The sequence below is a fragment of the Triturus cristatus genome, chromosome 7 (assembly GCF_964204655.1).
Source record: "Triturus cristatus chromosome 7, aTriCri1.1, whole genome shotgun sequence".
NCBI classification, from domain to species: Eukaryota; Metazoa; Chordata; class Amphibia; order Caudata; family Salamandridae; genus Triturus; species Triturus cristatus.
The window spans coordinates 1,194,436,197-1,194,454,856 of NC_140590.1; the positions used below are offsets into that span (position 1 = coordinate 1,194,436,197).

At 43.3% G+C, this 18,660-nt stretch overlaps 1 protein-coding gene across 4 annotated transcripts in view; it reads right to left on the bottom strand.

Annotated features, from left to right (window-relative positions):
* Nucleotides 1-1,428: 1,428 nt before the first annotated feature.
* The window catches only part of LOC146811575 (uncharacterized), a 90,013-nt gene continuing 72,781 nt past the window's right edge, over nt 1,429-18,660 (bottom strand). For all 4 annotated transcript variants that reach the window (XM_085618547.1, XM_085618546.1, XM_085618549.1 and 1 more), the window contains one exon: nt 1,429-2,629. In XM_085618547.1, coding sequence (XP_085474673.1) covers nt 1,968-2,629 — 662 coding nt within the window. In that variant the 3' untranslated portion in view covers nt 1,429-1,967. The remainder of the gene's footprint in view (nt 2,630-18,660) is intronic.

Genomic DNA, 18,660 nt, shown 5'->3' on the forward strand with positions numbered 1-18,660 from the left:
ATAGCAGGTATACCTCAGGATACCACTGGAAAATTACCTCACCCACCAAGGTTGGGGCCAAGTAGGCCTTGCCCGCCCTGTGCCCTTCCAACAAGGTGTAACATTTATATACTACTCTGTTACAAAAAATGTATACATATTACTACTGACGGCTCTATATCACCATCCAGTCTTCCTTATGAACCGCTTGATTCCTATGGCCATGTTTACAACTTGTGTGTTAATTTCTTTCCATCTAATTATGAGTGGTTTGTTTTTCCTCACCCAATTTTACTGTTTGTGAGAGAAGCAAACATGATTTTATCAGCTCGAAAAATTGCACAAGGCGTGGCTGTAATAGCAGCCAAGACTGATACTGCGTTTTTTCTAACAGGGAAGCACACAAACCCCAGGCTATAAAAAAGCTTGCTCTTTTATCTCACACTCTACCCACAGGCCTATGAATATATTCAACGATAGAGAGTGTATGAAAAAAGCACTGAATTAAATATAAAAAGGTCATTGGGTAGTTTATACTGCAACAAGTATAGTTACATAAAAAGATCATGCAGGTAAGATAGCTGACTGGCTAAAGTACAGCTTGCAGAGATTAGGGTGTAACCTAAAAGTCACGTTTTTTAAATCTGACAGGGTCGACTTAAATTTTCACTTGTCCATTTGACAAAATAAGTACCTTTGAATATGACAGAAAGTTACACCAGGTATTTACAGCTACACCAAATAGCAAATGTGTTCTATAAGAAAACAATCATTGTAATGCACATTTCTATAAGCTTCATCCAGAAATGAATACGTTTTAGCTGAACTCAACAAATGATGGGGAAAGAATTTAATTGTTTTCATATGTGTGTGTTACTGATGCATTAGCTGCAGAAATATATATATATATTTTATTTTATAGATCTGTACAGTGGGCAAATACCTTTTGGGTGCCAGGGCACAGGTATTGACTGGGAGAACAGACCAGAGAAAGTTCTAAGCTAAAGATATATATTATTGATTACTTCGGAAAAAGCCACTAGGTTGGTGGCTATCTGCAAAAGGAAGAGAGTTCAATGTTTTTGCAGTAAGACACGAAAAAGACTTTACACCAGTCTGGGAGTCTCAGATAGGAGAAATGTTTAAAAGTTGAACTGAAACAGAGCAAAAGCAGTGCTCAGGATGGTAGAAAGAGAACATGCTGTGGATAAATTAATGATTATGACGGGCATCAAGCCTCCTAAATGCTCTTAAAGACGTTTCGAGACTGGAAGTCAATTAGCTTGTTTTAAACAAATGGAAATGGAAGTTCTGCAATCAGCTTCAATAGAGCCACTGTATTTTGTAACAACCACAACTGTTGGATCAAAAACAGAAGTCATACGTAGAGTAAGTTGAAATAATCAAGCCGACTTCTACTATTACCTGAAAAACTGTAAAGGTAACGTCTGCAGGAAGAAACAGAAGAATCTCCTTTAATACTTTTAAACAGTAAAATCACATGGGTGTAATTTGGGGACTCGAGATCTGAAGGAAATATTGTGATAAAATGTGAGCCCGAGTATTGAGCTATCGTACAGCACCACAACAACTTAGTTGTTTTGCAATTGCATTTCAATTGATGTCCACTGCGTATGTGGGACAGAAATATTCCAGCATTCAGAGTTTAAATTGACTTGGTCTTAATGTACAGTCGTTTCTGTACATAAATCCTGTACCACAAGAACATTCAATTTTGACATGAGGTAAGAAATTGACATAAAAAATATTTAGCAAAGTCTTCATTGGCATATTTTTTATGGGTTTCGTGAAGAAAAATGAGACCTCTTCGACTGTCCCTACTGGGATATCAATTATCCTTCCTGCAGACATTTCTGGTGGTTCCTGAATAATAAGGAATTGCTGACCTTCATTTTTTTCACTGTGTCTGATGTCTCACCAGTACTGTTAATATCTTTCCTTTTCTTAGAAAATTAAGGATTTGTTGTTTAGCTTCCTGCATGTTTTTTTTGATGTCGATTAAAATCACTTTTCCTACTGAAGTCTTTGTCACATTCTTTACATTTGTACGGTCTCTCGCCAGTATGTATTCTTATGTGACCATCCAGGTTATATTTGCGATTGAAGGTTTTGTGACAGAACGTACATACAAATGTCTTTTCCCCTGAATGTGTTTTATAGTGGGTGATTAGATGACTCTTCTCAAAGAAACGTTTCTCACATTCAGTGCAGGCATATGTCCTCTCTCTTGAAGTGGTTTGTATCTGTCCACCAAGCTCCCCTGCCGGATTGAAGTTCTCATCACATTCAGGAAAAGTATACATAGTCTGGCTTTGCTGAGTGTTTGGGAGATAATTAGCAAACTGTAAATTCGTCTGATTGCTCCCACATTCACTATATTTTTCTGAATTTCCAACATTGGAGCTTCCCAGATATACATCAAAATGTGCCCGATTGTGAAAACTGCTTTCACATTGAGCAGGTTGTTCTGCAGCGATTGACCAATCTTGGCCTCTTGAGTCTGTCTCCATGTGAGAGTTGTGAGTCACTTTTGCACCGGTTTTCACTAATAAAGTTTTAATTGGTGGCGTTTCTTCATGACATTTTAATAAATTAGCAACCTTTTGGGGTCTCTTCATGCTTTTGCTGCCTGCAAGATTTAAAACGAGACAGTCATTAGCTTTTTAGACATAAGAGGTAATGTTTTTCCCCACACAGTTAATCAAAATAGAAATGGCATAATATATAAGATAAAGTAACCCCTGCCAACACAGTTAGGATATTGCAAGTTACAGAGGAGTTCTATGACCATGTAGAGTAACGAGGCTGAAGTTAGAGGGTACTTTAATCCTTAAAATACATGGTCACAATATCACCTTTCTCACAAACCAATTAAATATTTGATGCTTAGTATTAAAGAGCATGTTTGCAAATATGAAGATTAGAAATACAATCTCTAGAGCAAAATTTAACACATCAGAAATGCTGTTAAATATATGTTGCAAAAGATATTAGAATCAGTTTAATACGAGTCAGTCATTTTAAAAAAAGGCACAGTAGCTTGAAATGTGCAGAAACATGCATAAATATTCGAACTTCTATAATAACATAAGGAGTAAAAATATAACACATGCTGCCATATCTCCCCACTGCTTGTCACTGTACAGCTAGAATAACAGAGCAGAAGAAAGAAAAACATTTCATTTTAGTTCTTAAAATAGCTGCTTCAATTACGTTTTGTGCCCTGATCTGCTTTTCACCTCGGCTACTGGCTTGGCAACAGGCATTGTGACATCAGAATTCAACTTAGTACAGTTGAGCGGCTACCTAATTTCTTTATAATGGGTGACTGGATATGTTACGAGTCGACTGTTATAAGGAAATTAGAGACAGGTTTTTAGAAAGGGTTAGCAGAATTGTGTATTATTATGATAACTTTGCAACACATCCTCAATTCTGAGCTGAGCTAATATACAAAAAGATTTTTATATGGCGATGCCTAATGAAGATATTCATAGCAAAGTGTCATGTGTTAAAAATTGTAATTGAATATATTTAAGCATGTTTTTGGTGGTCCGAGGGCAAGATGGTGGCTGATTGATTGCAGCGAGAGGTCGCAGTTCTCCCTCCCTCTTCCCAAGTCTCTGATTATGCTGTAGAGAGATGCTGGAATGCTGGAGATCCCCCTTCAAACAAACTACTGGATAGTGGCCTCGATTCGTGACCTGTGTTCACTCCGCTGGGTGCCACAGTTCACGGTAACTTTGGTGCATTGTCAGTCCAATTGGCTTTCCCAGTGGTTGTGGCGGCTTAGGTGCAAGTTTGGCATGGCGCCTAGGGGGCCCAAGCAACCAAAGGACGATGCGGCCCAGCAGGAGCAACAGGATAACAACGGCGGCAAGTAGTCATTGAAAGACCCAGCAGCTCTGTGTACTACCCAGCGAGGTACAACGCAGTCGCGGAGAGGCACTACCAAAAAGCCTGATGACCCACGAGGTTATGGCGGCGGCATTGGATCGGTGGTGACTAGCGGCGGAAGAGACCTTAACGGAGGTACCCGTAAATCGACGGCGGTAAAGATTGGCATGGATGGGGGTAAACCTAAGGCCCCCAAGGAGCTGGTACTACGGCAGCCTACCTTACAGGAGTCCTTTACCACGAAGGCAGCAGAGACGGCAGTGAACGAGGCTGGGGCTGGAGCTGTGCCGGAGGATGCTGGAGGTGTGATTGCTGGGCAACAAATGGAAACAGTGCTGCAGGCAGTTTCCGAGATGCAAGGTAGTTCGATCGCGGCCTCTGCAGGGCCAACAGCCGAAGCTCAGGATATGCAGAGTATTGCAGAAGGCAAGTTTCCTTGTATGGGCGCGAGTCTGACTGACAGTGAGGTGAGTGATGGTAGCAATTCTAAACTCGCCCAAGCTACAGGTACCGTTGGGCGGGGGAGTGAATTTACCAAATGACAAATTGACTAGATTGGGAAAAAAAACCCTTGCGGTCTCTGTGTGTTTGGTGAGGGGGGGCCCACAGGACAGACTCATACGTTAATACACAATAGAGGGATTCCTGGCACCGCGGATGGGGAATGTTTCTTTTCGCTTAATGATGAAACTGACTCTCTGTTGTCAAGCGAGAGAAGCGTGGGCAGCAGTTCGGACTTAGACTCAGCAGTTAGCTCGTCAGTCCAGAAGGCACCCGCGACTCACAGGGGTTTTCAGCAGAAAAAAAGGACAAAGTCAAAATCAAAACCCCCAATCAGCCCAGTAGGCGCTGGGGCGAATAGGAAACTTTGCTGTGACTACTCAGCGACCTCGCACCTTTACCAGGAGGGTATGGTAGCGGATTCACAAGTGGGCCAGGACAATTTAAGTAGCCTGCCTCAAGCCACATCACTCGATCTTCTCTATATATACCCTAAAGCAAATGCAGGGCGAGGCTAGACTTGAGAGCCGGAGAGCTAAGCAGGCGGCGAAGAAAATCCAGAGCTCCATGTTGAAGATGAATAAACTATATGAGATGGCAGAGTCGCTAATGTTGAGGAAAGAACGGGAAGGTTGGAAGACGATGTCAGTAGATGGCATTCATTCAAGGAGGCGCAGGAGAAGTTGACAGAGGATGTCCAATGGAAACTGGAGGATTTCAAGAATCGCCAGAGACGAAATAACATAAGAATTTTGGGGGTGGCGGAAGGGGCTGAAGGGCAGGACGTCAGGTCGTTTGTTATTACTCTGTTTAAGGGGGCTTTCCCCGAGATGGCATCCGGGGGGTGGGAGAGCAAAGTCCAGAGAGTACACCACTTCCCATTTACTCAAAAAAGATCTTAAGGGGTGTCTCAGGTTGTAAGACCTCGGGCAATCCTGGTCTATGTCGGACATTTTCTCCTTAGGCAGGAGATTATGGAGAAGGCAAAACCAGAGGCTAGGCGTACGTTTGACGGGGTTACCTTTTTTGCCCGGCCGGACTTCTGCCACGCCACTGTGGAAAGAAGGTGGAGGCTTAGGCAGTTGATCGCGCCCCTTCAGAGCCTCGGACACGAGGCCTATTTGATATATCCAGCGAGGTTTAAGGTCATTGTTAAGGGCAGGTTAGAATCTTTTTTTCCGAAATCAAGGCCCAACAATATCTGGCAGAATTAAAGGAACAGAAGGGGGGTTAGGGTTTTTTTTCTTTGGCTTGTTGAGAGACATGTTTTTGTTTGAGGGATCTCTTGTAAGGAATACGTGGTATTAAGGAACATAAGGGTGGAACATGGGGGAGAGGGGGGTTGCGACTGCTGCAGTCCAAGCTGTCACACATAGGTCATGAGTGACCTATTTGCCTGTAAAGGGGGTGGGGGGGTTTGGGGGGTAGTTTTTTGGGGGGTGGGGGTTTACACGGTGTAGCACAGCACCATGTCGGAGATGCCTGAACAGTCATAAGAGATGTATTAGCAAAAGAAGGAAACAATTTTCACAAGAGATGGGAAAATCATGTAATGACATACTGGTTATCTGGATGGGTCAGGCATATGATGTATTTTAATGAGTATAAGGATTGCTTCTCTTAATGTGTGTGGGCTGAACGACCAATTGAAAAGACAGCGCGTCGCGGCTGCCCTGAGATTAATGCGGTTGGATCTTGTTTGCCTTCAGGAGACACACGTAGAAGGGACAAGGGGTTATTTAATAGAACAGCTGAGGTTTTCTTTGCTTGCACACTCGAAACAGGGGACTAGGACTAGAGGGGTGGCTATCCTGTCTAAAAGAAGGGATGTTAAGGTCACCAGGAAGAAGGAAGATCAATGGGTTGGATGGGTTTTGATGGAATGTGTAATAAATGACCAAACAGTCCCTATTGGGTCAGTGTATGGATCCACCGAGGATGATCCGTTTTCGAATTTTTAGATTCAGAGTTGGCTTTTTCGCCAGAGCCGGTTATTCTGGGGGGGGTGACTTTAATATAAATGGGGTTGGGGGTCTGGGCACGGAGCATGGGCAGCGCTATGGAGGCCGGAAGAAAAAAGTATGCCGGGCGATACTTAATCTGGCATGCCATAATTCCTTAACCGATGCATGGGTACGGTTGAACCCATTAGACGATGGAACTACTTATTACTCTGCCCCACGTAAGGTCTGTGTCAGATTGGACTATTTTTTTATGTCAAACTCTTTAATGTCAAAAAGTCAGATGGAGAAGTTTCCTTGTTTGGTTTCTGACCATAATCCGCTGGTTTTAACATTAAAATCGACAGGCGGTGATAGCCGGACGCGAACATGGACTTTTGAAAGGAGGCTGCTTAAGGATGATGATTATGTTAAACATATGAATAATTGGATAGTTACTTTCTGGGAAATTAATCGTGGTAGCACTTCCTCAGGAGTAATCTGGGACGCTTTTAAAGCCGGTATCCGGGGGAGACATTAAGCTATAGTATCTATAAACAAAAACAAGAGGAGATCAGAGTCAATAAATTGGTTAAAGCGGTCACAGAGGCAGAGGAAGAACTGATTTTCGCTGTTCGGTCTGGCGCCTCTCCATATCCGGCACTCCTGAAAATATTGTGTATTAAAGCAAATGAGGTAAATGAGGGCTTTGCTACTAAAGCAGCCGCAACCTATTTGATAAAAAGGGAGCAATGCCACGAGTTCAGTGAGCGTGTGGGACATATTCTCGCGATTCGTACAAGACAGAGATTGGCGTCGGGAGAAATTAAAGAAATATCAGATGGTAAAGGAGGTACAGTTATTGATACCGAGGAGGTTAGGGAGGTTTTTAGACAGTTTTATGCCAAACTATATAGCTAGGATCAGTCAGGGGACCCCTCAGATATCCAGCGGTATTTGGGGGATGTTGCTGCTCCCAAGCTCTCTGAAAGAGACAGGGAGGCGTTAGATGCACCTTTGAATTCTGAGGAAATTCTCGTGGCACTTAACAATCTCCCTTCAGGCAAGGCTGCCAGGACTGACCTAATCCCCGTTGAATTCTATAAAACATTCCAAGCTGTAATATGCCTCGACCTGGTTGATACAATCCTACAGGCTCAGTCAGGAAAATCTGTGCCAGGCTCCTGGGCAGGCGCCGATATTGTTGTGATTCCAAAAAAAGGGTAAATCACCCTTGGGACCAGGGTCATATAGACCTATCACTCTTATGAACTCGGACGCTAAGATTTTTTCTAAGGTAATGGCTCTTAGTTTGTGTAAGATAATAGGGCAATTGGTTAGTCCTACACAGCATGGTTTTATCCCAGGGAGGGGAACTGCACAGCATGTCCGCAAGTTCATTACTTTATTCGATGCCACAGGAGTCTCAGGAGACCCCATGGCAGTCATGTTTTTGGATGCAGAAAATGCATTCGATCGGGTATCCTGGGACTTCCTTTGGGCAGCTTTATCGTGGTGTGGTATCGGAGAAGGGTTTATCAAGGCGATTCAGGCACTCTATCAATCCCCTACTGCCCAGCTTAGAATCAACGGAGGGCATACCTTGGCAGTGCAGATTAAACGGGGTACCCGTCAAGGGTGTCCATTCTCGCCTTGGTTATTTGCGGTTTACATGGATCTGTTGATTCGCAGGTTGGAAATAAATGACCAAATCTTACCTTTTAGGATTCAGAGCCAAGTGTTTAAAACTCTAGTCTATGCGGACGACGTTGCGATAGTGACTCCTTCTCCAACTAGCGCAATTGTGGAAGTAGAAAGGGAGGCGGAGTTATTCGGTCGGATTTCGGGCTATGCGTTGAATGGTCCTAAGACACAGATCATTAAGAATACCCAGGTGGTCTGTGACTATGTACGGGTAGTTAAATCGGCTGGGTACCTGGGCATTAGTATTTCAGCAGATCTGGATAAGATCGTAGATCATAATATCGAACCTATAAGAGCTAAAAGTAAGAAAGATCTTGATAGGAATCATAACCTTCATCTCTCCTTGGTAGGGCACTCTAATGTGGTCAAAATAATTATTTTGCCAAAGTTTCTTTACTTATTTAGGACAATTCCATTGATTTTTTAAGGTAAATGGTATGTTGCAATTGAACATGTAATCAATAGATTTATCTGGGCACAAGGGAAGACTAGGAGAGCCCTTCATTTTATAACTCTTTCTAGGGATAGGGGAGGATGGGCGGTCCCCGATTTTAAGTTATATTACTGGGCAGCAGCCTTCCAGTACATGAGTGGGCTGATGGGGGGGAGATACCCTAGACCCACAGGTTAAGATAGGATCAACAGATATATACGCAATACTTATTGGCGAAGATGCAGAAAATTGCTTTCTGAAATAAACTGATCCCAGCTATTTTAAATGAACCAGATTTAAGACACTTATGGCAGGCTATAAAATGTGGGCATCATTTTGTAAAAAACTGGGCCTTGGTAGATTCAATGCTTATACTCGGATTGAAAGGAATGTCTCTCTCCCAGGAGAAATATTCGCAGATTCTGTTATGGTTGATTGGGGCCGGCGGGGGATTCGGAAATTGGGGGATCTGATGGGGGCTAATGGCATCCTCCAGTTCGCTGATATCCAGGGGAAGTATGGTATTACTAGGAATATTTTTTTTAAGTTTTTGCAAGTTCGGAGTTATTTGACAAATAAACAGGGTGGCACTGCCGGGTTCTGTAAAAATAGGATATGGGATGTAATTGAGGGTGGGGCAGAATGTTCTATTAGAAGATTCTACGCTGAGCTGTCGGTTTTACAAAGCGACGATCTGGAAAAATATGGAAGGAAATGGGCAGATAAGCTCCAGGTGGGCCAGGATTGTTTTCAGGACTCTCTTGAGTTGGGGCGGACTATACTCTGCTCGGCAGCATTGCATGCCCAACACTATAAAACAATATATTATTTATATCATACACTTGCTAGGATCGCTCAATGGGGGGGGGGGGGGGCGGAATTAGGTGCCCCCGGTGTGATAATGTTGAGGCTGATATTATCCCTGTCTTTGCACTATGTCCGCAACTTAATTTGTTACATAGGGCCATTGAATCTTTTTTTGATAAAACTTTAGGAATTAATGTTACCCTTATGCCAGCATGGATTATTCTTGGGGTAGGTGGGGGAAATGATTAATGCAGTTCGGATTATTTTTTGTTTATGGCAATGTCAGTTTTAAGAATCTGTCTGGCAACAGCATGGCTGGATAAGGTAGTCCCAACCTTTCATCAATGGTTGGCTAGATTGCTGTCAGTATATAATCTGGAAAAAGGGATATATGATAGGAAGGGGAAAAAAGGTAGAATCCTTGGAAAATGCATATGGGAACCTATCATGAGGTGGAAGGAGAATGTTTGAAAATAATTTTGAATTTATGTTTGCTCTCTTTTATGGTGATTAAGGACTGTTCTCATGTTTTCTTGTCCTATGTGCATCTCAGACAAGTGACGGTGCTATGTCCAAAATTATCTGATTTCTTTCTGTTTGGAAATAGAAAAACTTAATAGAAATATTAAAAAAAAAAAAAAAGAATATATTTAAGCATGTTTTTGTTGACATTCACTTCACTAAGTAATTTTGATTGCTAAAAAAGGGAGACGACAGAGTGCACATGTATTTCAGGGATGAAAAGAGGAGCATAGCAATTCTTGTTATAAATATGTGTACATAAATTCCCACAAATATGCCACCTCAACCCATTTGGCATACTAGCACCCACACTGCATAATTGCACTTAAAATAATTTGGAGGTTAAACGTCTCTCTAGCAGATGCTAATGCGACATATTCTGGAACAAGAAGGCTTTCAGTCTATCAACTTATCAAAATTCATGTTAAAAAAAGCTATTTAAGGCCATACTGTCACTTCTCTGACTGTAATTGCAGGTGGAAATAACATGTTATTACAACAAGCCACGACCCTGGATACCGTCACCACATACGGTACTCCCTGTTTCATCCCACAGCAACCCTGGTCGTTCAGAATCAAATAACTTGCAATTGTAAGCAATCCGAATGAAGGCCGAATCAAGGCAGCTGGAGCACCCTTCAGATAACACAGCAAGGGGCAGATGAATGACCTTTTTTGCGGTTGCAAACGGGAATTCGGCTTGTTTGTGACCGCAAAATTGATCTGCTCCATGCACAAACCATATTTTACGACTCTGTAACCTACTACCGACTCGCAAAATATGGTTTGCGACCCACTATTAGGAAGGGGCATGCCAAGGGCGTCCATTGCTGGTAGCGAGTCTACCAGCAATGTATAATCGTTTTGCGACCGCATTTGCAGTTTACCACCCCTTCCCCTTTGTGAGTTTTGCGAAAATATTTTTTAAGAGCAGGCAGTGGTCCCAGGGACCACTGCCTACTCTTAAAAAATGAAACTGAAACGTTTCTTTTAAAAAAAAAGATAGGGCTAAAATGGTAGTTACCACAATAACGCGTTTTCCCTGAGCCAATGCTCTTTACAGCTGTCTGAACTGAAGTTTTTTTTTTTAAACAGACTTTTATTGGTTTTCTGAAAAAGCCATACAAACAGCCTTATGGGCATCATAGAGAAGAAGTTGGAGAGGCAATATGCATTACAATTATAACCATTAGCATTCCTGCGGCCATTTCCAGATGGCTACAAGCAAAAAGCCTCGACAGGGTCCCTCAGGAGCACACTATCTCCCCACAGTTAGCCTTACATATAGTTCTGTTCACCTCCATGTCTGTAACAGTCCGAAATGCAGATTCAAATAGAAAACTCCCAATACCCAACCCACCCCCTATCCCTTAAGCACCCCAACAAAGCCCCCCCACCACAACCACCGCCCCCCCAGCACACCACTAGCCACTTAAAAATACTCAGGGAATCTCCCAGCTCTCCTGCACCACCCACCAGAGTCCTTGCCTTGCAGATCTCTTTCTAAGGCAGACCGGGAACATCGGGGGGGGGTTCTTTCCAGTCCCTCATCAACCTCAACATGCCCCTCTTTCATCAAGAGACAGCCACTCCAGGGGTTGCCTGTGCGCCCTCCATCTCACCCAGAGCCCCTTCCTCATCAGGGGGGTGCTTAGCCAGTTCCACCAGCGCCGCCCACGCCCGAGCCATTTCCATTAATTTCTCGCTCCCATTACGCCTAGCCATGCATAGCCTGTAGTTACCTTCACTCTCCGCCCACTTCACAAGCTCCCGTTATCAGCGCACAAGAGCAGGTCCCTCCCTTGCATTCCAATGGGTAGTAAGCTCTCTTTTTGCCAGGACTAACCCCAGATCAATGAACTTGCTGGTGATTTTGGTCTTGGCAGTGTGCGGAAACCCGTGCACCAAGCAAACCCTTGGTGTCATGGCTATCTCCCTCTCCGTCACAGTCGCCAAGGTAGTCGTCACCCCTCGCCAATAGTCCCACAACTGCGGGCAGTCCCAGAACATGTGTAGAAACTTCGCCGCCTCCACAGTACAACAGGGACAAGCGGACGACGGCCCAAAATAGTCTTTGATTTTACCGGGTGTTAAGTATGCCCTATGTAAAACATAGAATTGGATTAGCTGAAAGCACGCATTCCGGGAGCTCTTCCATGCTATCACGACAACTTCCCCCCAAGGATTTCCTCAATGGGTTTCCCCAAGTCTGCCTCCCATTTGAGTCGCAACGCTGTCAGAGGTTGGCACAAGTCCTGGGTAATCCGCCGATAAAGACAGGTTACCGCTTTAATAGTTCCCGCTGCCAGCACTACATACTGACAGGCGAGGAACGTGTCCGGTTCCTCCAGTCCCTTCCGCCAGGGCTTTCTGACAGCCGCCATCAGGGCCGCATGAAATAGGAAGTCCCCTTGCGGAAGATCATGGCGATCCATGAGATCATTGAAAGGGAGGAGGTTGACATCCTCGTAGAGGTCACCTAATGTGAGGACCCCCGCTTCTTCCCAGGACTGCAGCTTGCTCCAGTCACCCCCATAGGGCAGCACCTCGCACATCTTCAGCGGGATCTCGGGCGAGTATGGGGTCCTGATGTGCGCCCTCCTGGCCATGCACGCCCAGCATCGCTGTACCACGCGCACATCAGGCGGCACTGATTCCCCTCCCAGCGGCACCCGCAATAGAACACAGGACAAAAGACGCCAACTCGGATCCGACCCCCCAGATCTTCCGGATGCCTGATGTGACCCGCTAACCCGTAAACCATTGGAGTTGCGCAGCATGGTAATAGGCCTCAAGGTCCGGCAACGCAAGGCCCCCCTCTGCCCTAGGCCGCTGCATAGTAAACAGAGCAACCCTCCATCTCCCAGACCCCCACAGGAACCCTGTAATTAAAGTGTTAAGCTGCGCAAAGAACTTACCTGGGATACAAATGGGGAGCGTCCCAAAGTAATAGAGGGACCTCGGTAAAGTGACCATCTTTACTAAAGCAACTCTACCCGCAACAGATAACGGAAGAGTCTGTCTGAACTGTAGTTAGTATTTTTTCTGTAGGTGCAAAACGCACTTCTGCATTTTAATACTAATACGATTTATATGCAATCGGTACGGTATCACCTTCATTGAAAGTGACATATGAGTAGCCAGTGACTCCTTCAATTATGCTTATCACCAAATTTGTGGTGTTGACGCGTGTGTGTAAATGTTTGGATGCATGCATGTATGTTTGCAGTGTTCTCAGAATCTGTGTATGTTCTGATATCCAATGTGTACTTATAAATTCTGGACGGATTAATTCATAAAACTGTTTCACCCGTTGTGCATAGTTTGTTCTACCATAGTTGAGAAAACCCAAAAGTGATTGTAGCTTTTTTACTGTATCTGGTGGTTGTAAGAGTGCACATTTCTCTAAAAATAGGGGGCTAAGGAGCTTTTGCCTTCATTTGATAACTTGCATCCTGTAAGAACAGAACACTGAGATAGGCATATTTTGTTTTCTGGAAGTTGAATTTGTTGCCTTGTTCAGCAAATCCCACAACAATGCGATCTACTCTGCTAAATGTGTAATTCATCATCTGTAAGGTATATATCAACTAAAAAGGACAATGCTTCTGAGTCAATTTTGTATAAAATGTATGTTACTCGGGCAGAGAACAAACCAGGACTGTTCTTATATCCCTGATGCAGTCTACAAAATTGTTTTAGAGACCCTAATTCAATGAATGCAGTTAAATCCCTGCATTAAGGAGCGATGTTTTAACAGAAAAAGCCATTTGAAATGTCTAATGTTGTTTTGTATTTTTTACTGACAATGTTCCTCATTAGTGCTGAACTGCGTGAATTTTGAACTGCAAATGTCCTGTTTAAATGTCTGTAATCTAAGACCAAGCAATATGAATGATCTGGTTTTACTACTGGAAACAAAGGATTGCTCATAGGTGAGATACAAGGCTCAATTATGCCTTGATAGTCTAGTTGTGTTCTACGTTCTCTAGCTGGGCATTTACTTTTATGCTTAATATGGTATTTTGGTTGAACTTGCGGGCTAGACCATATAGGTATGACATGATAAGGTGAATCTTGATCATATCTAACATGGTTGCGGTATAATGCAGTGGGTTGTGCAAGTGCCCACTCCATGGCATACGCTTGTTTGACAGCTTACGGAACTAGGATGGAAAAAGATGGCAGTATTATCCCCTTGTGGGACTTTCCAAACAAACTCTGGTGGCCAATCCCTTTCAGCCAAGAGAATTTTTATATGTAAGTGTTAAATGTTCCCAAACAATTACTTTAATGGTACATGGTATATCACCCTCAATCTGGATGTCCAAACCAAACTACCAATCTGGAAAGCTAACCAGCTGATCAGGTGTTTCCACCTGAATAAAAACATTAGTTGCCATCGCCACCAGAAACTCTTCAAGAGTCTGGCGAACTATCATGACCTCTGCCCCGCTGTCTAGCAGTGTCAGTGTCCACTCATTTATCTGAAGCAGCATCCTCAATATGTGTGGCATATTTAATGGAAATACCTGCCACTTTCTTCTTTCTGAATTGAGGCTTTTGTTGAGGAAGTTTGTCTTCCTTTTTAGGTCTCACCTATGCAGCGCGCATGCGTTGCATTGGAGGAGACCTTTAGTAATCGACTCCCTTTTTCTAATAAAAACGTGCACGCTTTGCATTGCTTTCAATGGCAACGCGTGCACGTTGGGCGATTCCCTTGAGGGAGCGAGCTTTGAAACCATCTGTTTGTAATTAACAGATGGTTCCTGCTCGCTCCCGCAAGGGAAACAGGCGCAGGCCCCCTCCTCTCTCCCCTCCCCCTGCTGCCTCCTCCTCTCCTCGTCTTTTTTTTTTTTTACTTTCAGCGCGAGGTGCGCGCGCTTGTTTGAAATCTACTCTGGGGATCCGATTAGACCCAGAGGCCAGAGACTATGGGGTTACAGTAGAAGTTATGTTTTTGGAGAAAAAGTGGCAAATGCATGGAACTGTCTTAGTGGAAGTGGTGGAATGAAATGACAGCAGTGTAAATGATACTGTGGCGAGCACGGGGAAGCAGCAGTTCTGAGAAAATGATATGAAGCAATAGTTCAAGTAAGCAATGTTAAACACCCACCGCTGACATCTGCAGTGATCTGTGAATCAGACCATCGAATCCATGTCCTAATTTGGCAAAAGGGTTTTATCATTAAACCAAATACAACACACCTTTTTCACAGTGAGTAGAAACCACAGAGAATATGCTGGAAACGCTGTGTTGAAACAAGTTATGAACTTCATTAAGCAACCCTTATTTAAATAACACTTTTGTTACGAGCACCTATAGGTCCAGAGCGTTTTTTTAGGTATTGCCTGACCCAGCGCATGCGCTGGTCTGGCGAGACTTATTGAGAGGGCTCCAAAAAGTGCTACCAGGCTAGTCTAGAGCTACAGTGCATGTGCGTGCGCGCGCGCAGCGCTTTATCGCAATTACTTTCACTTTCACGGCCGCTTTGATGTTTGATCGCGATCTCGATCACTTTCGCACGGCTGCTTGGCATAGCCAATAGGTCTCGCTTTTGGGACCTTATAAGTATTTAGTTATGCAACTGTTGCATGGCTAAACACTTATAAGGTCCCAAAGGCGAGACCTATTGGCTATGCCAATGCTTGTTTCCTCATACCCAGCCTTCTTGATATAAGGATCCCACTACCCCAATGACACACTCCTCCCATAGTAAAGTGCAACAATTATGGTCTAGTTGGTAAGCTTGGGCTAAATATATCAGCGTGCAAGACAGGCATACCGAGAGGGGCCGAGCAATGAAGCGAGATGAGGTATGCCCTGGGCATATCAAAGGTATCATCTACTGAAGAACAGTTGTGTTTTTTTCCGGGACTGTACTAATGCCAAGCTCCTAGAGAAACCTTAGCGGTGGCATACTGAGAATACAGATATCAAGACCGAGCTCCAAAATAATGACGCCCCGGGGGGCGGGCATCTCTGTACCTTTGGATTAGCCTTCTGTCAGAATCAAATCCAGAGCAGCCTCACGATTCATTACAACGGGTTTCTGGCACGTATCTTTGACAGGAGGGCTGGGACGGGTAGAGTAAAAAGAGCGCTCAAATGAAAGTATGCATTCATGTGAACATGTCAGCACCAAGGATGCCAGTGCCCACGCTAACCTGGACACACCAGCAGGAAGAGGTGAAAGGAAAATGCAATAATAAACAGTTTTCTAAGGCACCAGTGAGCTTCTACTTGTCAGTAAAAGTAATACATCACACATTGAAGCTGAAGTCATGAAGTTGTACTCAGAGTAGACAAAGTAGAACAGAATAAGAGGATGACTCTAAACATAGGCGCCCGGTGGCACACAGACCAGAAACCACCCGTGTGAGCCACACTTTCACACAACCAATCATAAGCTAGACAGCAGTACAGTCACATCTGCAGACTGACATGAAAGGAACAGACTACATACATAAACAGAGAGGCATGCAGTCAAGGATTCGTACACACAGGCAAAGAAGAAAGCACACACTAAAACACAGATAAGCTCAAAATAGGCACAGCCAAACAATACACATAATTAAGCATAAATTAATTATGGCATCAATTACCCTATGTGACTAGGTATTCATTGTTATTACGTAAGGTGTTTCATGGTTAACTATTCACTATTCCATCCCTTACATATTTTTTGGTCTCCTTTTCGTAAAGAGACTAGACATGAAATAACTTTGTAGCCCTTTTTAGAGTGTCGGCCTTCTTGCTCACACTGAATTGGGTGCCAAGCTCGAGCTAAGATGGTGCATTATGACCTTCATGTATCTCAACTCTTTGTGCACCAGAGATGAAGAAGGGATGGCTATTTCCTAAAAATGTATGATAAAAAAACATGATTGCACTGACTGTCAAAATCCACCATTGCACGAATGAGTGTCTCTATTTTCTACAATCTGTTAACAGAGGCAAGTGTGAGCAGAAAACCCTGTTCTTAAGCTGTGCAGCAGCATGGAGATTATGCAAAATGACCTCTAAGCCTTGAGGACACATTAATGTAGCTTGAATGTCTCAAAATATATACTGAAGTACATTTAGTTCAAAATAAATGGTGAAGCATTCAGTTTGAAATTCTATAGCAACCCTGGGAAAATCATTGAGTTAAAAAATGGCTGACTGTGTTAGAGCCTGGGTCGGATACAAAAAGTGGCTAGGCCCTGGTGAAAGTCTGCAAGTCAAAAAATCTCAAAAAAGTTTCCAAGACCGACCATACAGAAAGGGACTTTGTCACTTTTTTAAAGAAAACCGCTCACGTTGCTTTCAAGTCCCAATGTGTCTTATTTATTGCTTTCTCCTGCTTGCTGTTTCAGGTAGAACACACTACACTGTCTCCTAACGCTTTCTGTTTATTATAGCACGGGTGCCAAGGGCATTAGTAATGCAATAGGTCTCGCATTTGTGAGTGGGTTGGAGCTATTGGCATTGTAAATGACAAAGCCTTTTATTTATCCGTTTTAAAAACAACACATAAATAAAAGGCATTATTATTTACAATGCCAACAGCTCAAACTCTCGTAAATGCGAGACCTATTGCATTGCAAATGCTCGTTTTTGATGATGTCAGATGAGCATTGTGAGTCCTTTCTCGGTTTCACATACTCTTAAAAACAATCTCTCCATACGTTAATTTGTATGTCATTATTGTTTGACAGCAGTACAGTGTGCCGGTCACTGACAAGATATGGTTACTTTTAGATATCTAATATTGCTAATGGTCCTTTGTGCCCTGACTCTCAAAATGAGAACAGTGTCACCTTATGTACTGCATGAAAGTGAGAGCACATGACTAAACTAAACTCTCACCGCTGAGTGATTCATAAACAAGGGACAAATCTGATCCTTGGGTACCCCACAAATTAACAATACTATAGAGCTTATGTGGCATTAATGATATATGGTCACTGGAGCAGGACTGGGCTACTCTAGGGCAGTGCTTAAGTTACTTGGACTTTATGTATCCTTATCTAACACCCATATATTAGGCAGTAGCTCAGGGTGCTTTTCAGTAACAAGAAGTAGCTCTCACTACAGAAAATGTGGGAGTCCCCTGGTCTAGGTCTCGCTGAACATATGGGCTTTAGCTAACTGCCCAAAAGGTACTGATCGCCTCTTTGGGGCCAGCTTGTGTTGAGCCCACTTCAAACAAGTGGGTGGGTGTTATGCTGTTGCTCGCAGAACAGGCCACTTTCATTGGAATTTGTTCTTTCTTGGTCTTCCCTTCTGAAGTTATATCATTTTGCAGTCCATTAGGAAGCCTCTGAAACTTCATTTACTTTAAGACTTTGTGCAGGCTGGTCCAGCCATTTCTGACCCAGTAGTCTCACAGGTGGAACAAGTTAACAATCGCCTAATGCAATTTCCTCCGATCCTAGGGGTGCTATGTGCCCAAGAATACACCACCTTATTAATGTGAATTCTGAATTATGATCCGTCCTATATGAAACTCATTCCCTCACATCTTTGTTGTTCAGCAATTCCATAGCATGACACTCATTTTTATTTTGTTATTATACATTCTGAAACTCAGTTTTGCTTATATGAAATGCATCAAACAGTCCTGAACATAACCCACCACTTTAATATTACATGTTTCAATGTACCAATTGGGATGTTCTTTGAATGTCTAAATTGTGGCTTATGATGCATACAGTAATGTGACAAGGCACCATCCTCTTAAACCTTTGGCAATGTATAAATCTAAAAACCTTACACATTTCTGAACAACACACATACACCAGCAAACCTGGAAAAGTCTTGCACCTTGAACCGCACAAATAAACAATCTCTGACATTCTACATTCATATGT